This window comes from Drosophila willistoni, assembly GCF_018902025.1.
Source record: "Drosophila willistoni isolate 14030-0811.24 chromosome XL unlocalized genomic scaffold, UCI_dwil_1.1 Seg142, whole genome shotgun sequence".
In the NCBI taxonomy this organism is placed as follows: domain Eukaryota; kingdom Metazoa; phylum Arthropoda; class Insecta; order Diptera; family Drosophilidae; genus Drosophila; species Drosophila willistoni.
The window spans coordinates 592,944-619,395 of NW_025814053.1; the positions used below are offsets into that span (position 1 = coordinate 592,944).

General features: G+C 36.2%; 1 protein-coding gene and 1 pseudogene across 1 annotated transcript; one reads left to right on the top strand and one right to left on the bottom strand.

Moving 5' to 3' along the window:
• Positions 1–22,224, bottom strand: LOC124460547 (annotated as a pseudogene).
• Positions 22,225–23,663: 1,439 nt separating this feature from the next.
• LOC124460548 lies at positions 23,664–25,965 on the top strand. Its single transcript, XM_047011570.1, is given in 5 exon segments — positions 23,664–23,687; positions 25,445–25,729; positions 25,731–25,872; positions 25,875–25,916; positions 25,919–25,965. Coding segments are annotated over 5 exon segments (540 nt in total).
• The last annotated feature ends 487 nt before the right edge of the window (positions 25,966–26,452 follow it).

A 26,452-nucleotide genomic window follows, 5' to 3' on the forward strand; every position in this document is an offset into this window, starting at 1 on the left:
TTAGATTACCCATGCGTATATCCATTTCCGCAGCGGCGTCATCATCATGATCTTGATCCGCATCTTGATCATGCTCCATCGATACCTCGCAGTGCAGCTTTGATCGATGCTATCATCTTTTTTCTCTCTATCAACATCAACGTTGCCACCAGCGATTCCTGCAGCGTCATCCTCTTCCTCCTCTTCCTCTTCCTCATCCTCCTCAACTTCTTCATCTTCGCCATCGTTGCCTCCAAAGCTGCGCTCATATCCTCATCGTCGCTCACATCCGAACTAGTGTTGCTGTAGCTTAAAGTTGTTAATTCCCGATGATCGATAAAATATCTCTGCTCAGCACTCATTTGCTTTTCATACAAGTCCAGATAGTAACAATGGATACATGGCGGCGGTGTCTTACTGCGAGCTTCGTCGCACCTTCAGACGACGCGGCACTTCTAAAATGTACCCGAATCATCGCTACCAACTGAAGCTGCGGCCGAATCAAAGGAATGGGACCGCTGTGCATGAGCTGCCTGGGGTACTTGTAGATACCCGCCTTCCGATGATCGCTCATCCGCCGAAGAGGAAGATTGCTGCTTTAACAGATGGGCCGAGACACGTTGGGCCTCCAATTGCATTTCATCAAAGGAGGCGGAACGCACCTACAAACGAAAAGATGTTTAACGATTGGGAGAGATAACGAATGAAGAATATATAGTTTAGTAGACAGAGAGCAAGAGATCAAGATCTTTCCGATTAACAAAAACAAACAAGCGCAGGGTAAGATTTCAGTAGGTCCTGCATAAAAATTTAAGAAAAAACACACACTGTACACAAATCAAAAAGCATGCACAAGTAATTAAAATAAAGCGAACTTATACACTGTGCTAAAACGTCATAGTTGCTTTACAAGATCTCGATTACTCGATAACTGTTAATCGATAACAGCAAGGAACAATGATATTAAAATGAAACGTAATACAAACAAAAAACTCAATGCGTCAATTGAAATAAAGTACGAATTGACTGATTGGCTAATTTTGACAGATCAACTGTACCTGTTTAGGAACTTCGAGGCTATTCTGCATTTTCATTTCGGCGCTGTTGGTGTTGCGCGAACGCGTGAAAGTAGTGCGTAGGCGCTGCATTGTTGATTGTGTTCCAGTGTTTAATTTGAGTAAATGATGTTGCTACAGTTGTTGGCTATGATGTTGTTGTTGTTGCTGCTGCTGCTGCTGCTGCTGTTGCAATAGTTTTGACCGATAGCTGCGGCTATTAATGCTGCTGCTGTTGTCGTTATTGTTGCTGTTGCAGATGAAGTTGTATTTGTTACTATTGTTGGTTTTTAATTACAGATTGTTGATTGTTGTCTATTGTTGTTCTTTATGTGTCTATATCTTATTTTGCTGTCGCTATTTTTGCTGCTGTTGATGCTATGGCGGTTACTGCTGCAGTTGCTGCTCTTATTATTTTTAGTGTTGTTGTTGTTGTTGCTGCTGTTGGTGTTATTTTTCTGATCGTCGTCGTTGTTTTGGCTATTTCTTGTTTCACGGTAATTATTATTATTGTTTTTGCTTCTACTCTTGTAGTTGTTGTTGTAGTTGCTGCTGTAGCTGGTTAAATGCTGATTGATTATTCCGATGGTCAATTCCATTTCGATGATGATTATTTTCACACAATTAATGTTTATTTTTATTTAGTTCCCCTTACAAACACAACACAGACACAACACGATAATCTGGTGAAAAACGCTCGCTTTCCAACGAGTTTCATACGCAAGTTTTGCCGCCTGTCTGTTGTTGTTGTTGTTGTTGCTGCTGCTGCTGTTGTTGTTGTTGCTGCTGCTTGTTGGTTGTTCAATGTACCAGCATGGTCTTTTTTTGTCTCTTTGCCTTTTACTTTTAATTAATCAAAAGTTTTTGTTGTAAATTGCAATTTACCAATGAAAAGGGGAAGACAAAAAAGAAAGGTAGAAAATTGATTAAGTTAGTTTGAATGGCTGAAAAGCATTTTGCCCATTTGAAAAACCAAAAAAAAAGAAAAAAACCGAAAGCAAACACACACATAGACACAACAGAGAACGATAGGTAAAGTAAAACAAAAAATAAAGTTCTCAATTTACAAACAACAATTTGCTGACCAATTTCACGCAGATATACACAAGTAGAGAGATTCTGAGCGAAAACACTGAAAAGTTGAAAATATCTCATGTTGCGAAAAGTTCTTCTGGTAAAATTAAACTTTTAATCGACCATGGCCTTGGGATCTGTCATGACATTTGATGAAATCCTGACAGGAATTTAAAGAGATTTTCCAGTTACCACAATTATAATTTTTGAAATGCTAAATTCTAGAGCCAGAGAAAACAATTTTAAACTAGTTTTTCAGCATTTTGTGCTTTTCTTTTTGAATTTTTATTTATATTTGTTAACAGAGTTTTCGATTTTTTTTTTTATGTTTATTTTGTTCTCCCTAGTAAAAGGTATACACATACAAACAGACACACACCTCAGGTTCGGTTTTATTTTACATACAATAGGTGAAAAATCTATTATGGTATACCTTTGGCATGTGCCGCAAAGCGCGAATTGGTGATGAGGTCAAACTATACACTGCACAGAGAAAGCAAAGAGAAAAGGGCGAGCTGCCGTTTAAGGTAGGATAGAAAGGATACGTCTTTGGACAATACCGTGCCACATCAAACAGTGCTGGGTATGTATGTTTATGTGTGTGTGTTTGTGTGTGTTTGTGTGGGACGGCAAATCGAAACCGTGAAATTAAATGAAAATATATAGCTTTGAAATTGAATTCCATAGAAATGCCAAAAGTTCAGTCAAAAGACAGCAAGAGGCATCGTAAATGGATGAATGACAGAGAGCCTCAGAAAATAGAGAAAGAGAGAGAGAAGAGGGAGAGATAGAGAGAGAGAAGAGAGAGCTCTAGATAGTGAAGGAATTTCAAAAGAAGACGTCTTTCCTAGGTAGTGAAGGAATTTTAAAAAGCACATTATTAGTGAGAGATGATGATGGGAATGTAAAAAATAAAATTGGATTTAAATAATTTGTAGCCTACTTTTAGGCAGCTCATTGGAAGAAAATTACGATCAAATAAATGTGATGTAATTTGTGATATTCGCAATTGAATAGCAATTTAATGCTTAACCTTTGAACAAAAATCACACACGTATACACTGGCACACGAATGCAGAGAAATAAATCCTCACATTTGACCCTCATTCATATCCTTGGTCATTGTTTTTCCCTCTCGCATTCAGCAAGTCAAAGTTAAAAGCAAGAGTGAAATCATTAATACATACGTATGTATAGAAGTACCAGCCAGCACACATACATGTATACATACATTTATACATGCACAACAAGCAACTTATTACAAACATATTATTTATTTGCCTGTTCCTCCTTCAAAGCCTCGCTAACGCTTCCCGTTTGCGCCTGTCAGCCTCCCTCGAAATTGTTACGAGCCCCATTGCCACTAAGTAAAAAGTTTTGTATAATTTTTCATGAAGGCAGATCCCAGCATTGAGCTCCTCCATGTCTCACCCACACGATCCTGTGGGAATCAGTGGCGTATGAGCAATGGCCTTATTATGTGACTGAGCCAGGGAATTGAGAGTTCCTTTTGTCCTTAGTCTTTGGCAGTAACAAAAAGTTTTGCTCCCGGTTTTTAGATATACATGCATACATATACATATAGGTATAGAATTTCTGACTTAATCGAAAAAAAAAGAACTTTTGTTTATTTAAACATTCTGATTAAAAATAAGTATGTGTATCTATAAGATCTTGATCAATATTGTGTTTGCCACAATCGACAATAATTACACAGGCCGACATTTTCGAGGTCATGAAAAAGTGTTCTAAGTTCCATTGGGCTTTTATAGTAATTTGGGGGTGCTGATCACGGCCCTGTACTTAGTTTTTGCCCATCACGTCAGGATTTCGAAAAAAAATGCGTTGGAAATATTCACAATATATGCTGATCATTACTATTTATACACAAAACAAAGAGGCATTTCATTGTTATCATGCATATTATCATAGACTTTGGATATGGTTCCAAAATGAGTATAATTCAAACCAAAAAGTATGCTATAGGGATTCGAAGAATTTGCAAGTTGTTAATTTTAAAGAATTATTGTAATTTTATGCATCTAACAAATTGTTTATAAGTAATGTTGGCAAACAACATTTTTCTTAAACAAGAAATTCTACAATTCGTTAAAAATGTAGAAAAACTATTTTTAACTTTATATAGTATACTTTTGGGTGCCTATTCTCCAACCTAGATCCCTTAATTTCACAAAATCTGGACGTGATAAACAAAAACTAAGTATTCAGTCAGAATCAGCGTACCCGAATTAGTTAAAAACACCTCTCAGGTTAACGTCATTTACACCAACGGACGGCCATGTCTATATCGACTCTGCTATTGGTGCTGATCAAGAATATAGATACATATGTATGTATATACTACATACTTTATGGAGTTAGTGCAATCTTATTCTTTGTATGCATACATTTAGTGACTTTATTATACTATTTCACCTTCTGGACTATGGTCCCAAAACGATTTTTAAGGTTGGTGGATTGCCGTTATTCTTGCACATTGTTATTTATAATATGTATGTATGTACATACATATATAATACGATAGTTTTCGTATTTTTGCCTCTTTTGCTGAAAATTTACTTTGCTCAGACAATTTTCAGTTTTGTTAGAGGGAATCATATAACTCTTCTTCTTTTGGGTCAAAGCGAATACATTGAAAGCGCTAAACCCAATTGAATTTTTAGATCAATTTTTTGCTGTTTATGCATTATGATAACAATCGATTCGAACAATTAAATATAGTGCCTAAAAGTATGCAATCGGGGTATATTTTGTTAGTTTTACGTTTATTGCGATTGCGAAAGGAAAAAATCGAAATTCTATTTTAGTGTTATTAAAATGGTTTCTAAATCTCAATACTCTAATATTTAGGTACCAAAAAACAAAAAAAATCAATACTGTTCCCAGTGTATATATATGTATAATGTACATGTGAATTAATTACGTTTTGTATTAAGAATATTGTTCAAATGTATGTTGTAGATAATTACAACTAGAGTAGACTAACAACAACAGCAGTTCTGTAACAGGAACTACAACTAACTTAGTAATCTTATTTAACTATTCATAGCCCTAAACATCTGTTTCGTATTATTTACCTCTGCAATTAAGTTCAAACGCAGTAGACGTAGGCCCACGATTTGGGAAAGAAAATAGTTTTACTCCTCAAGTTATAAATACAAATTTTGGATTTATGATAAATGTAGATGGCTGATTTAAAGATTAAACAGTTAATAATAGTTAGTTAATTAAATATTTGTAAGCGGCATGCGAGAAAATTCTTTTTGGAGAAACTATTCTGGGTTTTTTGAAAACCTGCGACTGGACCAGCGACCGCCATTAGGCTAAGCTTCTCATTCATTTGCACAACAACCGTGGTGAAACAAGAGGAAAAACTGAACGAAGGGGAGAAAAAGTCAATTTGGAAACTTTTGGAAGGGTTTAATTGGTTTGGAGTAAATTTTTTGTTTCTGCTGAATGAAGGAAAACTGAAGGGTAAAGTGAAATCAGCGCAAGGAAATCAACTTGACAGCTGAGTTATGGGACGCATGGAAGTGGAATGAGAGAGAATGAGAAACAAAAAAAAACCCCCAACCATTACGGTAAAGGGAAGTGGCCAAGAGAGAGGCTGGGAAGTTGCCTTAAATAAAAGAATGAAGCAAGAGAAAAAAATATGTTAATTTCAATTAATTGTTGGCAGACGAAAGAGAATCGAAAATAAAGTTTCCAGCAAAAGAGTTGGAGGAAATAAGACACAGCCTAAGGAGGCTCGAGGAAAGATGTTAAGGATGGGTGGAAGTCGGCTTGGCTTGGGTTGGTTCGACTTAAACAGCTGTGGTGGCTGAAGAATGGGGACGGTCGCTTCATAATTTGCCGCCATTTGTCAATGCCAAGGATGTTTGTTTCCATTTAATGGCTGTTAGGAAATTATTTAACACGAAAACGTTTTACGAATCACATGGACCAAGAAGGATAAATAAAGAGGACCGGACCATAAGAGGTTTGAGAAAAGGTGGTCGACGCAAAAGAGTTTTCCCAACAAACTGGTTGAATATTCAAATAGATTCCTTCATTACTGTTTTTTTTTCATTGCAAACTTTTTTGAGTTTATTTTTTGTTTTTAGTTTTTTTTCTACTTCGTGTACACGTGTCGAAGGACGTGGCAAGAAGAATAAAAAGAACATTTTGCTCTTTGATAGATTCAAAAGAAAAAAATATCAAAAAAGCTAACTTCGAAGTTTATACCCTTGTGCTCCATTTATCTGATCTTATTAAAATTTGGGGATATTATATTTTACACTTAAAACTTTCTCAATATTTTATTTCATAAAGATAGTAGAACTCTTTGCTCGACTTTTTGTACGGCGTTAAATGAAATAGACGTCCAACCCGACTATCTATCAAAATTTTTTTCCCAAAGACATAAAAATATGACGTTTTATCTCAATAACTTTTCAATTGGGGCGTGGGTTGATTCCCACGGACGGATAGACGGGCGGACAGACGGACGGGCAGATTTGATCGGTAAGGTCCCCTGCGACACAAACATCTGACTAGTTTTATAAAATCCTCTGCAAGGGTATAAAAAACAACAACAAAAGAAGAAGTAAGAAGGGGCAAAAAAGAAAAAAGGTAAAAACTTTTGACTCTGGCAAGTAGGTCAGACACAAAACACACACACTCAGAAAGAAGGAATTGAGTTCACTATTTTTAAGAGGATCCATTGAAAACTGAAGTAGGTTAAGTGTTATATCCTTTAAGCCATCGATTTCAATATGAATCAATATATGTATGTACCTATATATACATACATATGTAAATCTAAAAATAGTTATGGCATTTTTATTATTATTTTTTTTTTTGACTTGTTATTTGATTTTGGCACCAGTCGCGTGTAAAACGCCTCGGCACAATTATCAAAACTGACAAAACACAGAAAAAATTACACAACATTTTTTGTTCGTTTCTTGTTTTATGACAGACCCGATGAATCAAACTGAGCTGACATTTGACATCTCATTAGGGGGGTTTCTACCTTATGTTATAAAAAAATTCGATTTATATTTTTTGGCTTTTTCGGATAGATATATGTTTCCAGAATACTGTGTAAAAATTTCAAGTTGAAATCTTTAAAATTACGAAAGTGTCGGCCGTTATGTCGAGGGTGTCAAGCGCGCTGTGCCGTAGCGCATATTTTCAAACGCGTTTTTCTCAAAACTACATTTTTGGAGCTCATGGAAGTCCTACAAGGCGCAAAAATTAACCAATCGTTATGAAATTTTTACACATGTTCTTTAGGATATTGTTCAGCGCTGGTAGTAGAATTGGCCAAAAATATTGGAAATTGTTAATTAAAAATATTATTTAGTAACGAAAAATAGGCAAAAAAAAAATTTTTTTTCTAAAAAAGCTCATAATTTTTTCATTTTTTATCCTTTCCCAATTCTCCTACCAGCGCTGCGGAAAAATGTCTAGATTAAGAAAAAATTTTCATTTTCGAGTTCAGACTTCATTTGCGAACGGTAGGACTTCCATAAGGACGAAATGGGGATGCCTTTGGAAAATTCCCCCCACCTCCCCCTTTTCACGGATCGCCGAAAAAATTCTATACATAAAATAAAGTTTTTCCAACAACTGTGGAAAATTTCATTCCTTGATCTATTATACTTTTCTCAAAAAAAATTCTAACTTAAAAGCGCCTTTTCGGCCCAACAAGGTTTCTACCACTAACCATAGAACACATAGATGGCACAAACTCATGATTTTTTGATTGCAAACGCTAGCCTAGTCATGGAACCCCAGAGAACTTCGGAAAACCCGAACGCTCGTACTCTCAATGAGAGCGTAAAGTGGGGAGAGGGCCAAGCAGCTACGAAAATAATTTAGTCTAGCACAGACTACTGAACGACGAAGGAAGGCCTATGTCGCTTGTGATTTCGTTCTGTCTATGTATGTATGTGTACACTCGTCGGTACATGCTCAGGCTTCGTAGTGTGTGTGTGACTTGAAGTTGTACAACATCGCGAAGTAGATGCAATATTTCTTGATATTCTTTCCACAGGGGCATATCCTATTCGCATTGTCGCTGTTTTGTCGAAAATTAAACATTTTGGTCGAGCGCTATTGAAATGCGATGTTGTACAACTTCAAGTCACACACACTACGAAGCTGAGCATGTACCGACAAGTGTACCCATACATAGACAGAACGAAATCACAAGCGACATAGGCCTGCCTTCGTCGTTCAGTAGTCTGTGCTAGACTAAATTATTTTCGTAGCTGCTTGGCCCTCTCCCCACTTTACGCTCTCATTGAGAGTACGAGCGTTCGGGTTTTCCCGAAGTTCTCTGGGGTTCCATGACTAGGCTAGCGTTGCAATCAAAAAATCATGAGTTTGTCCCATCTATGTGTTCTATGGTTAGTGTTTCTACCTTAATTAGAGTTATCATGTGCATTTTCATATGAAAATGTTGCAAGTAAAATGAGTTGGCGGATGCTTCAAATTGAATTTGAATCAGTTCCAACTTATTTACGGCCACGTAGTATACCTAAACCTATGAAAATATTGTTATACCCTTGCCAAAAGGGTATATTAACTTTCACGAGAAGTGTGCGACGCTTATAAGGAGGCTCATTCGTCTCTTAAAAGTATATATATTCTTGATCAGCAAGACGAAACGGTTTCATATTGGACATTTGCATGAATGCATCCAAAATGGCAATTGAATTATTCATTTTAAAAACGTGTACAACTTTTTCTGTACAGTTTTGAATGATTGTGAGTGAATGTTATCAAAATTGTATGAATTGACAGCGAGTGAAATCACTCACTCCAGTGTTGTACAGCAGTTAATGAGTACACTAAAATTGGTGTACAGGTCAATTACTGCACACTGAAATGTTATTGCACAGTGAACACAAATATATGAACTACAGATACATAAGTAGCTCCGTCCGTCCGTCCATCTGAATCAACGCAAACTGCTAAAACCCATCCTGCAGACATTGTGCATATATCAGGCGACCATATCATATGGCTCTCATACGACCAGTCGGTTGTTCTAAACCAAGGATGGGCACGTAGTGGCTCTTTTGGCTCCCGTGGCTCTTTACCGGCAGAGGCTGGGGCGAGAAAAAGGTCACTTTGCGAGTCGACGCACACAAAAATTTGTGTGCCTCGAGTTTTATGACGGGTCATAAAACGACCTTTTTTGGGTCGAGCGAGCGATCGTCGTCGAACTTATGGGCAGAGGGACGGACAAGTCCCGAATTTTACGGGGAGGGGAAAAAGGTCGCGATCTCGAGCTCGCAACTTGTGGCAGAGGGAGTGAGGGACAAGTAAAAATAAGGGTTGTTTTTGATGAGTGCTCGAGATCGCGACCTTTTTCCCCCTCCCCGTAAAATTCGGACTTGTCCGTCTCTCTGCCTACAAGTTGCGAGCTCGAGATCGCGACCCTTTTCCCCCTCCCGTAAAATTCGGGACTTGTCCGTCCCTCTGCCCACAAGTTGCGAGCTCGAGATCGCGACCTTTTTTCCCCCTCCCCGTAAAATTCGGGACTTGTCCGTCTCTCTGCCTACAAGTTGCGAGCTCGAGATCGCGACCCTTTTCCCCCTCCCGTAAAATTCGGGACTTGTCCGTCCCTCTGCCTACAAGTTGCGAGCTCGAGATCGCGACCTTTTTCCCCCTCCCTTAAAATTCGGGACTTGTCCGTCTCTCTGCCCATAAGTTCGACGACGATCGCTCGCTCGACCCAAAAAAGGTCGTTTATGACCGTCATAAAACTCGAGGCACACAAATTTTTGTGTGCGTCGACTCGCAAAAGTGACCTTTTTCTCTGCCCAGCCTCTGCTGCTGATGCTCTGGCTCCCAAGTTAAATTTTCGTGCCCACCCTTGTTCTAAACAATCGTCATTAAAATTAATATTCGACTTTTACGATAAAAGTTTTTTTTACTTCGACGCTTCTAGAAAAGGCGAGTAAGAGAACTTACAAGGACTTAAAGTTCTTGACCCGGCCCTCTGTTTTTTTTTTTGTGATTGATAGTTTCGATTATGGAAAGATGGCAGAAAGAGGTCGGTATGACAATGGCAGCTTTCAATGGTTTTTCCAACTTTACTACTAATTGTAGGCATTTTTTGATTGATTGGTTGATAACCAATATGAGGGAAACAGCAGATAATAACTGCTTTCGGCTGTAGCCATAATCCATATAGAGTGATATATGACATTTTAATACCGATGCAAACATAACCTATAACTAATTTTTTTAGGCTTATTATTGCTTTTGGTTAGATCACATCGCATTATATTGCTAAGACGATGTCAAGTTAAATTAGGGCATTTAACATGGTAACGTTAAAACTGCTTAAATACAATACATATACTTATGTATGTAGATATGTTAGATAAATACTACATGTACATACATACATACATACATTCATATACACATACATAAGAGACCCTTGACCAAAGGCAATGGCTCAATGGATTTTCTTTTGACAAGCGCAGAGAAGTGAATTCTTCGAGTGTTATTGGAAGTAAAGTTTAACAAAAACAACCAAAATAGGTGTAGAAGAAGACAAGAGGGTAAAAATGTGCTAAATACTTGTACACATAACAACGAGCAAACTGAAATCTCGGGCCATTGGTAATTTGAAACTTGTTATACGAAAAGTGTTAATCAAATTTTTAAGCAGTTTCTCGCTCCGCTCCGCTCCACTCCACTCCACTCTACTCTACTCTTCTCTTAGTCTCTGTGAACTAAATTGAAATTTTCCATATACTTTGAGTTCAGTTGGCTTACAATTTTTAAATCGAACGGTTGTCGTCTGATATATATTATTCTATATTCTATATATATATATATACTTTTTTTTTGTGTGTGTGTAAGGATCACGAATGTGATGAAAACAACTAGTGGATTTGGCAAGATGTCGGAATAGCTGAAAGTCACACAAAATCATAAAATGTTTGCCGTTTTGTTATTGTTGTGAATTTTATTGATTTCAAAAATTACGGCTATGCCTCATCTAGTCAATTGCATTAGTTTGATTAAGTCAACTGTGTGCCAAAACGAAAATCGTTTATATCCGTAACGATCTATGGGTTAAACTCAGTGTATTGAATACTGCTGAATGCACTTATTGCAAATTCTAAAGCTTAAAAAAGATGGCTGCATAAACAACAATGAGCTGCATGTATCATAAATAACAATGAGCCGCAGTTATTGTAATATCTATTGAAAACCAAACTGGCAATGCAATCAGCAGTAGCAACAGGCTTTTGCAGCGGCGGAGACGTGGAAAGCAAGACAAACTTTTCCATTAGTACACATAGAAATGTAAGCCAACAATATAGCTCAACCATCAATGCTCTGCGCTCCCCCCTTTGGCAAAATCTATAGAGACCAAGATAATGAGCAACTCAACATGAGTCTTAGTTGCATTGAGTGAGGGCTCAAACACATATGTATACACAAAGGAAATGAAGTAAGTAAGTCGTCTCGCCGACTTAGGTATACCGTACACCAGTAAAGCAAATATTTCAACTTTATTAAACAAATGCATTTTCACATGCTTCTTACAAGCATATCTTAGTATCTCGCTCACTCAATCATACGAGCACCCTAGCGCCCCCACCAGCCAACGGCCAACTCCGGTTATGGAAAAACGTTTATATGCATAATCGACTGTTTTTTATCCGATTTTGATCAAATTTGGTAGTTTGCTAGATATTAGTATTAAATTTAAGTGTGCCAAATTTGATTGCATAAGGTAAAAAAATACGGGAGATAATCAAGTTTTCAAATTACGGGGGCGGAAAAGGGCGTGGCAAAATTTTCATACAAAATGTGTGCATTTACTAAGCGAATATACATACTAAATATGGTGTCTCTAGCTAGAATAGTTTTTGAGATAAACGCTTTTTTAAATTGCGGGGGCGGAAAGGGGCGTGGCAAAAATTTGAAATAAACTTGATCACTCTACATACAACACGAGTCTACATACCAAATTTGGTGGCTCTAGCTCTTACAGTCTCGAGATCTAGTGTTCATACGGACAGACGGACGGACGGACGACGGACGGCGGACAGACGGACGAGACGGACATGGCTAGATCGACTCGGTTGTTGATCCTGATCAAGAATATATATACTTTGTGGGTCGGAGATGCTTCCTTCTGCCTGTTACATACATTTGGCGACATTAATATACCATTTCACCCTATGGGTGTATGATATAAAAAGAGAAATAAACAGCAAAAAATGAGGAAACTTTCCAAAGGTTAACATAATTATACCATACACCCATAGGGTGAAATGGTATATTAAAGTCGCCAAAATGTATGTAACAGGCAGAAGGAAGCATCTCCGACCCCACAAAGTATATATATCTTGATCAGGATCAACAACCGAGTCGATCTAGCCATGTCCGTCTGTCCGTCTGTCCGTCTGTCGTCCGTCCGTCCGTCCGTCCGTCCGTCTGTCCGTCCGTCCGTCTGTCCGTATGAACACCTAGATCTCGGAGACTGTAAGAGCTAGAGCCACCAAATTTGGTATGTAGACTCGTGTAGTATGTAGAGTGATCAAGTTTATTTCAAATTTTTGCCACGCCCCTTTCCGCCCCGCAATTTAAAAAAAGCGTTTATCTCAAAAAACTATTCTAGCTAGAGACACCATATTTAGTATGTATATTCGCTTAGTAAATGCACACATTTTGTATGTATAAAAATTTTGCCACGCCCTTTTCCGCCCCGTAATTTGAAAAAACTTGATTATCTCCCGTATTTTTTACCTTATGCAATCAAATTTGGCACACTTAAATTTAATACTAATATCTAGCAAACTACCAAATTTGATCAAAATCGGACAAAAAACAGTCGAGTCATGCATATAAACGTTTTTCCATAAGGCCGGAGTTGGCCGTTGGCTGGTGGGGCGCTAGGGTGCTCGTATGATTGAGTGAGCGAGATACTAAGATATGCTTGTAAGAAGCATGTGAAAATGCATTTGTTTAATAAAGTTGAAATATTTGCTTACTGGTGTATGGTATACCTAAGTCGGCGAGACGACTTACTTACTTCATTTTTTTTTCATAAAATTTGAGCTAAATCTATACATATATGTAGAATTTGTTAGAGTTTTATTATAGTCTTCCATATAAAAATATCAATCAACCAGTTTAAAAAGAATTTTTGACAAAAGACGCCGACCTATAATATGTTATGGGCGTTCATTTTGATTTTGATATAAAAACTAGAGGGCTTGGCCAACTTTTGTATACTCTTGAAAGTGATTCTATTACTCATCAAAGCAGAAACAAGACCGATTGTTCTCACAAAGTCCTATAGAGGTTCGAAATAAACAAATATCCCAATCTAATGCAATACAATAAAGGTCTACAACTAGTTTACGCTGATCCAGGAGGACGGACGGACATATAGTCCACCGGCATTGCTGATTAAGACAAATATATACATAGGTATAGTATATGCTATAGGTATAATGTTAATATTGCTACAGAATATTTTTCATACATTGTACATCAAAAGAATTCATCCATTTCCTTTTCTTCCTTTTTCAATCAAAGGCAAACAAGATAATATTCAAATTTAGAATCTTACATAATAATCGGGTATTGATTGCATTCAATATGATTTAATTCAACAACTCAAACGTTTTGGACAAAAGATTTTTAAAAGATCCATAACGTGTGCCATAATACTTTAATAATAATACTTTTAAGAACTGAAATGCAAATTTTTGAAATAAAATGCACAGTGGTTGCGCCCATAGGCCAAAAGTCAAAAAATAAATCACAAAATATGTTGACAAAATGTAATCATTGTCTAATAAATGTCCAAACTACTGAATGGCAACCCGATTTTATTTGGATTTGCAACGGGACATTCTAAAAATAGCATTGAAATCATGAACACGTGTTCGTTTTCGCGCAGCTGTAGCGCTCAGTAAGCTTTTTACGCATTTAAAGTTGCACTTCAAACAGGTCGCACGTCATATTGAGTGTACCAATTTAATTGTCTAACTGAATTTTGAAGTTGAAGGTATTTACTTTAAATTCTGATATTATAATTAGCCAACTAATTAAATGTTGTTGTGTAATTAATTTATTTGTTTTAATCTTTTTTAAGTGTTTTGTGAATGTCTTTTTTATGTTTAGTTAGACTTTTAGTTGTGATGACATAAAATACCACAACGGAGTTATATGTCATTGTATTTGTCTGACTTTTACGTAATAAATGCGTTAGTTTAGCTGCGGTATTGGCGGATGTCTGAACTAACGTAAAAAAACCAACGACGTCTTACATTATTCAAGGTCAGTTTTGCGCTGCAAACATCTGTTTGTCGAACTGTGCTGTTGTTTTTCGTTCTGTCTCGTTGTTTGTGGTTATGTTTCAGTTGCGAATTTATTTATTAACTATATTTATTTTGAATTTGGTAGACAATTTTTATAAGTGTGTTTTTGTACGCATGTTTATCTTCGATCGTTGGTGCAAAGAAAAAGGAACGAATGCTGCAAAACTAAAGATAATCATTGAAATGGTAAACAAAGAAATTGAAATAAAAGGCTACGTTACCGACCTGGATGTTGTCTCGAAACGAATTACGTACATATGTAAAAGAATAGCAACTTTTTGGGGAAAGTACGATCGCAAAAATGTTCAGTGATTAAATATCAAGTTTTGGCTGAATGAAAAGGAGAGGATTTCTTTGCGCTGTGCCCACAAGATGTCCCATTCAACACCCAAAGAAACTGGTCGGCCGAAAATAGATTTGATGGAGTCTTCTAATAGAACAAACGTCGTAGAATTGCTACGCCCTATTGTTATAGGGGTGAAGGAGGGTGGCAAGGAATATGTATGACTTGAGACATCTTTTATTACTTATTATTTTTTTTACAAATTTGGAAAACATTTCAAAATGATATCTCATAACAACAATTTTTTGTCACTCGCTCTATACAAGCGCGACCACTGTAGTGGGTGTAACTTTTGAAGGAGGTTGAATTTGATCAATTTTTTTATGTTTTTTATTTATGTTATTTTTATTGAATTTTCGGAAAAAGTTTCAGATTTTTATCTCCTCTAGAAGTACTTTTGGCCGCGCGCTCCATACAAACCCAACCACTGTGCAATGGGAGAAAGAACTTTAGAAAAGCCATCAACACTTGGTCGTGGTTGTCACCATCTTCTCTACATAAATTGTTTGTTTTTCTTTCACTTTCAATAACATGAGGAACGGAAGCCACGTTAAAGCGGAAGCACAGCGGTGTTAGGAGAGAGAAGAGATGGAGCTGAGCAATACAGAGACAGAAACATCATGAGGACAAAATACGGAAAACAAAAAAACTTGCACACAACACGGATGAGACGAACGCAAAGCCAAACAACAATTAAGCGCATAAAATAAGGATAATCCGGTCGAGCAAACAAAATGGTATTAGAGAGATACGCCGAGATACACACACCATATACAGAGGAGAAATTCAAAGAGGGAAAGTAATTTACATAAACAAAACAACAGTTTGAGTGCATAATCAAGTGGAAAAATTGTTCCCCGCACAGCAGCCCAAAACAACTGGGCACAATCTAATTGCAAATTATGTTGGCCAGTGTAGGAAGAAGTTTGTCGTTTTGCTGAAGTAACGTAACTAAACTAAACTAAAAGGACCCAACCGAAACGAAACGAAACGTTGGCAAACTTTTACTTGCCTACCGATTTATATGCATTATAAAGGGATTTATGGCATTGCCAACGAACAGTGAACAGAGCAACAACAACGAATAATAGGTAAAAAGGCATCTTATAAAAATTCTCTAATGAATTTTGCAACAATAAGAAGAAACTTTTATTTATTTACAATTTGTTTGGCAACAAGTTTCATTATTTGATTTGTGTTGCCCAAAAGTATGCACCACTAAAATTAGAAAAAGCAACACAAATAAACACACTGACTGAAAAAACTTTATTCCGGCTATCATAACGAAAAAAAAACAAAAGGGACGGGGATAAACTTTGTATACCTTGCAAATTTTGGGTTACTCATACCTATAGCTAATGCTATATATATCCGATCCGGCAAAATCTGAGATATACAAGCGCCTCCATCCAAAATTTCAACTCTCTATCTTTAACCGTCTAGGAAGAGTTAGCATTAATCCAGACGGACGAACGGACATTGCTATATGAACTTGTCTCGTTGTGCTGATCAAGAATATATATACCAAAATGAATATACTCTTTTTGCAAGGGTATAAAAAGAAAAGTTGATATCAACAATAAATTGAAAAAAGAAAAGTATACGACAAAAAAAAAGAAAAACAAAACAGCAAATAAACTTGCAAGACAACTTTTCTGTTTATTTTTTCCTTTTTTTTTTTTTTTTTTTTTGCTTAATAAAAATACCGTTTAATGGAGAGTGTGTGTGTGTGTGTGTTAACTGTGTGAGTTGCAGTATTTTATTGCCTCGCCAACGGGGTTAGAGATGAGCAACAGGCAAATGAATCATTGAAGTTGACATTTGAGTGTGTGTGCCCTGCCGCAAATTGAGTTGTAATTCTTTTGAAGACAAAACTTCAACAGAGGCGCAGACAGGACGAATGGGAGAAAGTAATTGAGAGAAAGGACAACCAAAATGGAAAAATAAAGGCTGCATGTGAGGTGAGATCAGAACAGTTTGGAAAACGTCAATTCAACATGTAAAAGATATAGTCGAAGTATAATCGAAAATAAATAGATTCCCAAAATATACAAATTTTAATCGATATATGTACATATTTGTAATTATATTCAAAACAACCAAAAAAAAAAAAAAACCAATTAAATATACCTATTTTTACAATTAGAAAAACAACTAGCATACACACATTTTATTTTCGATTGTGTGGCATAATTAAATTACACAAATTACAATTAATTAGTAAACATTTGATTTAAAAGTAATACAAAAGTATTAATACGTTTTTTAAATAAAAAATAAAGTTGCAATGATATAGTTATATTGTTTATTTTAATTAATGGTCGGCTTGGTTAGCCCTCGCTTGGTTAGCCGTCCGGGCTGTATATCCGGAATCTATGTTAATGGGCAACGCACGAAAGTATGCAATATTAATTTGAAGCATTAAAAGCCTGCCACGTGGATTTCGTGGAGAGGGGTACAGAGAATAACAAACAAAATTTCGGGTCAAGGGTTGAGCCGGGAGATCGCTTCACTCTGGTCACTGAGGTTATATGCCGATATAAGTGCGTAATAATTATAATGAATAAGTAATAAGCAAAACATCGACCAGGCAACGCAATGCTGAAAAGTGAATGGGGCAAACACGAAGGTTGGGGAGTCGGATGGGGAATAGGTCATAATGCAGAACGGAGACGAAAGGACAGTTGCATTTTAATTTAATTTATTTATTCATGGCTCTGTTTATACACACACAAGCACACACACACACACACTCACATACCATATAAATATACATATTAGCACATCATTTAAAATTATTTTGCTGTATTTCGATTTAGAGCATATTATATGTCTGCATGTTACACGCCATACCACCGTATAATATGCCCTGAATCGGAATACAAAATACAACAAAAAAAAAAAGTATCGAAATAATGTTATTGCGTTGTCCGTTCTGTTTACAATTACCAATTAGTGTCATATAATCGTTACTTTACAACAAATTAATATTAATTTAATTTAATTAAATTTTAATTAGACAAATATTAGAAATGCGAAAGCAAAAATTTAGAAACAAAAAAGATTCACTTATTAAATCTATCAACTGAATGGAGTAAAATTATGAAATTATATATATGAAACTCTCTCGGTGGTAGACACAAATATATGTAGAAATATATCAAAGGTTTGCCAGCCGTAATTAATATTTATTCATCTGGAAACTATTTTTTGTCATATCAAAGAACAGAATCAATGTTGATATGCTTAAACATTTGAGTATAAGCCGACGGTGTCAGAGTATAAGTCTATAAGAAAGATTCGAAAGAGTCTCTGGCAATGTTTATAAAAATTGTTATCAAATTTCACACACCAAATTGAATTCAATTCAAATTCTCACTATTTCACTCAATGGGTAATTGAAATTTAATTTCTGCAGACCCTGGTAGATGAGCTGTCCAAAAGGCCCAGTCAATTAGGCAACTGAAGAACCAGGTTCCGGGCTCGAGTCCCAGGATCCCATGCTAGTGTATGGATTAAGTTTTCGTCCAAGCCGAAAGCCTGAAGGAAGTTTACAATTATGTCCTATACTGACAATAACAATAATTTAATTTCTTTAATTTTTGCATTATATTTGGGTAGTTTAGCTAGTTTGATGTTCTGTAGCAAGAGCGAAAAAGAGAGTGAGAGGAGAGACCAATTGACCAATTGATGGAAGTCGCTAACTTGTCCGTGAGGCCAGAGGGGACTTGGGGCAATTAATTATACCCTTGCAGAGGGTATTATAAAATTGGTCAGATGTTTGTAACGCACAGAAGGAGACGTTTCGACCCCATAAAGTATATATATTCTTGATCAGCAGAGAAGCTGAGTTGATTATAGCCATGTCCGTCTGTGCGTATGCGTTTTACTCAGCCGTCTTAAGAGCTATCGGTCTGAATTTTGTATCGGGGTTTTTTATTACCCGGGAAAAAAAAAAGTATGAAATTCATAAGGATCGGACCACTATATCATATAGCTCTAGAAGAACTAGAAGAAATATTTTCATGAAAATCGGAGTATGCTATGAAATTTACATATGTGATAATATGGATATAAAACCCCAGATCCCAAAATTGAATGTGATCGGATAAATAAACACACACAGACGCAACGCTACATGAACTGTATGTGTATGCGTGCGTTGCTTTGCTTTGGGATAAGGGAAGAAGAAGAACAAATTGTAAAATAGAGAGTAAAATTGTTTTGTTTGTATATTGATGAATTGAGTTGCAGAAAACAAACATGTAAATTTATTTACCAAGGACTGCAAGGGTATATAAACTTCGCATAGCCGATGTTAGCTTCTTTGATTTTTTAACATACATTTTTAGTACCAGCAACAGGCTCTTCTGCTTTATCTTAAGTTAACCCTGGTTAGCTGTTTTTCGTCTGTTTCCGTATTCGTTTTGTTCCCATTTCAAATCGTCTGCTTTGGTTTGCACTCCTGAATTTCGTTGGCCTTCCACATGTTGCGTGTATTCAGACTGTGTTTGTTGACCTAATTTGTTACCTTGCCTCATCGCTCCTAGTGCCAATAAATTTTCGTGAAGAGAAAAGGAAAGCAAAAAATACTAAGCAGTATAATGGCCACGTACAGGGGTATACACACTTCTGGGCCTAACTAAGTTTTATATTCACTGTTCTTTTTTTGTACTACATCAAAGTCGGAGGTCCGAGTGATTAAATGAAATTTACGAGTATTTCACATTGTGCTGTCCCTTGGATCGAGTACGTGTACGAGTTTTGCATAGGACCCATGTATTTAGTCAGAGATTGATGGGTAGTGTTTTGTCTGTGTTGAAACGAAGGGACGCAGCGGGATTCACTCGGCAATAAGCTATGGGATTTAAACAATAACAGGAGTCTCACTGTAATGAAGTGGCCGACTCATACATGGCGTATAAGTAATCATATTCCATAATAACGAGAGCAGGGGGCGAAAAAAGAAAAATACTCGAGGCCAACGTGCATAAAGATGATAATGAAGATAATTATGTGTAAGTGCCTATCTCACTTCTTGTCCTCGCTCCTTATAATGAGCGAATATGTATGTATCTGTATGTGTATGTTATGATATTAATTTTAAAAGCAAATAAGCAATTACATTTAAAATAAGAATGCGTTTGAGCAAAAGTTGACTTCTGCACTGGATTTACAAAATCCTGAATGCAGTTGCATTTTTGACAATAATTTATACGTCCGAATTTCATTTATACATTCCCAAAGTAGAACTAAATAAACTTAATGAAGTACATACAAATATTAATTACTTATTATTAATATGTTTACCTACATTTAAGGCGATATGAATATTAAATTCCACATTTTTAGATACTTCTGGTGTGAATATTTTCATAAATTGGTTATTTTTGAGATGCCTCGTAGTGTTTTTCATCCATCGATTACACATCTAATTGGAGTCGCAGATTCCTGAAACCTTAATTTTTCTCGTTTATCTCCTGTTTTCGAGATGTTCCAAAAAACACCAGTTTTTTAAGAAACCAAAATTCCATTCGATCAATTTTATTTCAACGATCTTTTGAAAAGGTTTTTAGGTTAGGAGCTTGGGGTAAACGATTAACGGACGACGGACAGACGGATATGGCAAGATCGACTCGGCTGTTGATCCTGATTAAGAATATATATACTTTATGGGGTCGGAGAAGCTTCGTTCTGCCTGTTACATACATTTTGGCGAATGTACCATTCACCCTATGGGTGCATGGTATAATAAAATCAGAACCGCACATCTGTCGATGACTTGAACTTTATGACTGATATCATTATTAAAGTATATTAAAGTCGTTAAAATATTGTTATCTATAAACATTTCTGATTTCGATTTACAATGGTTCCCCATTATCGTTTCTATCGTGTAAATCGAGCAATATAAACATTATTTAAAAGTTTTATCCCATATCCAACAATATCTTTAAAAAATAAATAATTTCGCTTCAAGGCAATAGATTTTTTTGATCGACTATCGATGCATTCTTAAAATTAATGGACTTTTAAATTTGATTAAAACTTTATTGGCAAATTGCTTGACGATTCCTTGCAGTGTGCATTCTTGCTGCTATTTGTGTATGTTATTCAAACTATAACTAAACTATTAACTCAAACTTATTGATGGATTTCTATCTTAGCAGTGATGAGATAGTCCAAACAAGAAATGACAGCAATGGGGTTCCAGTGAAGTTTTCAGATATTATGGGAAGGAGCATTGTCGTCTGGATGGGCCTCATGTTTATGAGCTGCAATGGCGACGCGTTGACAGCCATCAACTTAGCTGGGGCTTGGCTCTCATGTTTATTATTATACCATGCAACCAATAGTAAAAAAGTATATTAAGGTCGCAAAAATGTATGCTACAGATATCCGATACCATAAAGTAAATAGCGTATGCCTGATCAGGATCAACAGCAGGGTCGATCTAGTCATGTCCGTCTGTCTCTTCATAAAAAACATCATAATATCGAAAACAGTACAAGATAGAGCAACAAATACACAAATAGACATACATATCTGATGGCTTTTCATTTTTGACACGTTCCCTACCGACCCAGAAAAGTGAATGGTAAACCGAATTCGAAGCCACGACCTAGTTTTATTTTGTACCCGCGCCCGGCCTGACGGCCATTTTTTACGACAAGCAGCCATTTTATTGCAAGTGTTGTTGTCCCCATCACCAAGCCGTCATTCGTTGCCCATTTTGAGGTTATTAAAGTTTCAGCTTCAGTTTCATGGTGTGAAGTTCATTGCAAACACTGACGACACTATGGAGTTGTCGGCGGCTAGAATGACAACGATGCACAGTGGTTGCGCTTATTTGTATGTATTTCAAGGATGGTCAAATGTGTTTGACCACGCCCCTTTCAGACTTTTAGGAAGAAACACTTAGTATCCAACACACGGGCTTTTCTTAATTTTAACGTGGTTGTCAGTTCAATAAATAATTAAATCTTACCTACGGGATTTTAGCTCCTCCCCCATTACGGGTTTATCGATATTATATATGTATATGAATAAGAGCTTTCTTCGTCTTAAAAGTTTGACTTTACCAAATTATACCAAATTTTTTCTGCTGAAATTTCTTTACTCCTTTTATAGAGATTCTAGATTGCTCCTGATAGTCTAATTTTAATTTAAGTTTTTATTTCATCTTTAGTATTCATTATTTCGATGACTACATTAAATGCACATCTTATAATAAAGAGGTCGTTTTGGATTTAAGACATGCTTAGTATTTAAAATTTTACTAGTAAATTACGCTTAAATTTACGACAAAAACGAAGCCCAATATATATATTCGTTTTATTTTTAACCATAGGTCCGTACCCACTGTGCAATGGTGTCCCTGTCCCATTGGCCTCATAGCCCGTTAAGCCCCTGGAGTTGTGGCTTTGGCTGCCTTTTTATTTTATGCTTAAAAGTGCAATCATAAAACGTCAAGGCCCCCACTGACTCAACTTTCTGCTAGTCATGGTGTTCAAATTTGAGTTGCATTAAACTAGCAAGAGAAACTAAGTACAAGAAGCGTAAATCAAAGAAATAGATTCTAGAGAAAAACCAGAGGCCCGGGGCTAACTTTGACCGCGTCAAAGTTTGTATACCCTTGCAAGTTTTTTGTGTAAAAGGTCTAATATTTGCGAAAGAACGGCTTAGGAAATAACGAAATTATTGATCAAAGTCACTGTGCACCACGGATTGTTCCTATGGAGCTATATGATATAGTCGCCCGATCTTAATCAAATTTGGCACAGTCATTAATAGTTAAATAGTTAATAGATGCTAAACTGAGAACTATAAATTTTTATGACAATTGCTTCAAAAGTAACGAAGTTATTGACAAAAGTCACTGTTTTTAACCGATCGTTCCTATGGGAGATATATGATATAGTCACCCGATCTTGATCAAACTTGGCACAGTCGTTAACAAGCGTAATAAACTCTCTAATATTCAATTTCACGACAATAGCAAAAAAAAATAACGAAGTTATTGAGAAAAGTCACTGTTCGTGACTTTGGCATTTGTATGGGAGCTATATGATATAGTGGTCCGATCCGGTAGTGAATCCGAGATATACAACCCCTGCAGTATATACAAGCCTACATGCAAAATTTCAACTCTGTAGCTCTAACGGTCTAGGAGGAGTTTGCGTTGATCCAGACGGACGGACATGGCTATATGAACTCGTCTCGTCATGCTGATCAAGAATATATATATATATATTTATGGTCGGAAATGCTTCCTTCTATACGTTGCACACTTCTGACCAAAATTAATATACCCTTTATTCAAGGGTATAAAAAAACCAGAAACAATAAATAAATAAACAAGAACACGAAATATTGTAATAGATCAAGTTGGTTTTCCTGTTCCTCCAATACAAATGTCCACAAGTGGCCTAAGTGTTAAAATTGATGTTCTGCTATTTAGTCGGAGACATCGAAGGTAAACTTTCAACGAATTGTCTTTGAAATTGGCTGAAACTAATTCGAAATCAAAAGTTTACTTTTCTTTGGAATAAAACAAAATTTCATCAGCACATTGAAGGAACATTAACAACTTGTAAATCCAAATGGCAAAAATGCCTTTTTGATGTTCATCGATATAGTTTCTAGAGACTTGATTGTAACATGTAAGATTATTTAATTCAGGTTTTTTTTTAATTTTAAAATAATGTTAGCAGACAAATTGCCTTAGTAAACAATTCGAGCTGATAAATGCCAAAAATAGCATTGGATAAGGAAAGGGGAATGTAAATATTATTGCTAGAAATGACTTAAAAATAAACATAAAAATTGAATAGGATGGAAAAGGATATGTGGGCACGAGTAAGTTGCAGCATAGCCTATGTATACATACATACATACATATGTATATGTAGGTACTATGAAAACAAATACGGGCAAGTTGTAAGTGACAAAAGAGGTCATGGTCGGCAACCGGAAACGGAACCGGTTAACGGAAATACATATACGTATGCATGTAGGAACAAAAAAAAAACCAAATAGACAGCAAAAATGGAGGAGGATAAAAAGTGTAACGGAAATCTTCCGTTAAATGTGACAACTGTCAGCACAACAAAGAGAAAGAGGAGTACCAGATACATAAAAACAGAGACAAAATAGCAATAGAAATGGAGAGGCAAGATAGACAGCATTAGCATGAATGCGAAAGGGAGAGAATGAATTGTAATTAGATATATAAACAATAAAACTTTAACCATAACAAGGCCCAGCTTCTGGGCTAAGTAAAATTAACTTTTGCTTCTAACAGTAAACCTAAGCAAATATACCCTTCAGGGCTAACAACTCAAACTCGCCCTTTTACACACACACACACACACACACACATACTCCCCGCCCCACCCTTTTTCCAATTGACGCTTTCACGCGCATTGTTTATTTGAACTTCCCTTTGGGTAAAAGGTCACAAGAGTTTCAGTAATTACATTTTACAATTTTAAGCTATTTGCTGGCTTTATTTGTAATTATTTAACAATTAGTTGACAAAGTAAAAACCAACAACAACAGCTCAGTGAAAGTTGAGTTATTAACTTAGCAACAATATCACTTAAATAATCATTTAGAAACATTGATACACAATGACAAAAATTTAACCTGCAATATTGATTCATTTTGCCCAATTTAGTCAATGTGAAGCCATCATGAGACCAAATCGATCTCTGTTGCGGATTTTCGTAGTTTCTGGAATATTTCATCTTAGCAATCAGGTAGGTTACCCCTGCATTCAAATATCAAGATAAATATTAAGATGGTAAACGAATGTGAAGAAGTAAGCTACGGACAAGGAATTCCTATACAGTAAAATTGAATTGAAATTGAAAAGTTTTAATAATGCAATATTTTGCATTACCCACAACCACGATGGAAGTACACGATAGAGAAGGTTCTAAAGTGAACTGAAAAACAAATTGCAAACAATACAATAAAATCAGTTAACTGAAAACATGTAACGCAGAGTTAGTTGAAGCCACATAAATCATGTCTAATCCAAAACTAGTCCACATAAAAATTCGGGTAGATCGAGCGCTAGGTTCCGAAATATGTATGACATCATGTCGCTTTCACCGCTTATCTAAAATTTGTCAGATACATTATCTATATCAGTAGCAAATGCTACAGGTCCTGCACTTTAATTTATTTCCGAGCAAAATAATTAAATTTAAACTTTAACCGAGTTTGATAGTAATATCTCTTTTGAATGCTGTTGACTTCCTGTATCAAATGATTAAAGCACTACAAAAAATGACATTTAACAGCAAAGTATTCTAATAAACTTTAATTTCATGGAGCTCAAATTTTTAGTAAATACTTGAAGTATTTGGAAAATTGATGACTTTATTTCATGTTCAATTTTCAATCTGCATTAAAATCTTGAAAACTAAAAAAATGAAGATTTACGAATTTTGTATGGGACGATTTACATTCATGTCTTCACTTTCGAACACATATATTTTGGTCTATTGATTATAGCAGGCCTCGGTTAAGTCCGGTATTTATCTGTATCCATTTTTTATTCAAAATCCGTTATATACTGAAAGAAATTCGTCATTTGTATTTTTCAGTATTGCTATACAATGAAAATTCTTGGTACTCGCTCTTGGGACACACCCAACTACGGCTTGGATTTCAAAATGCATACGAATAACAATTCAATGTCATCAATGACCTATGTGCGACAAGAGGTGCCTATACCGTTATGGCATCTGGTGCTGTTGCAACACCCCAGCAAGAAGCGGACCAACTCGGATCGACCGGAGCTGCCACGTGTCCTATACAATTCGACAACAAAAACTTGCGAGTTTTGGAAATACATACGACATGTGACAGCCTGGAATAATGTGGCCAAGATTAATGCTAACCAAAGGCGGCAGCAATATGAGCCTGGCTTGCCCCCTCAAGGTGGGCAATTATGCAATGAACGTTATACAAGTACCACCGGATACCGCTCTGCTTAAGTTCATGTATCATCCGAATACCCTCTACTCACTGGAAGCACAGTCTTTTCACTAAACCCGCACGATGGCGTTACAAGAAGCGACTTTGCCATTATGAGGTCAATGCAACAATTTTCAAGGCATGCTAAGCAAAAATTACCCAAAATCCACAGTGCAACCCGTTTTGGTGTTTTTCTTTGAAACAGTTGTTGGTATATTACATTTGTTTTTTTTTTCTTTTTAGTTGTAAATGTTGCTAAATAACTGTAAGTGCGCAAAATGCAATGACTGATGTCGATGGGAAGGAAGGGGGAACCGATTCCGCGTCCTAAGACCGGACGGAAACGACAACTTGCGTGTGGCACGTCAGCAGAAAAAGATTTTTAATTAAGTGCGAAATAAAAACGAAACGACACAAATACCCAGACATACACACACAGCAAAATAAAATAAATGAAATTTCAAGACTATGCACGAAACTAAGACCAAGGCCCAGACCAAAAGAAATAGTATTCATTAAATAAGCCGATTTAAATGATACAATTTGTTGATTTAATTATGATCGCAATTTAGCAATTTTTCTTTTGATTCCACAAAACAGCAATTCCTAAATTGAGATGGCAAGTCAGAAGTTTA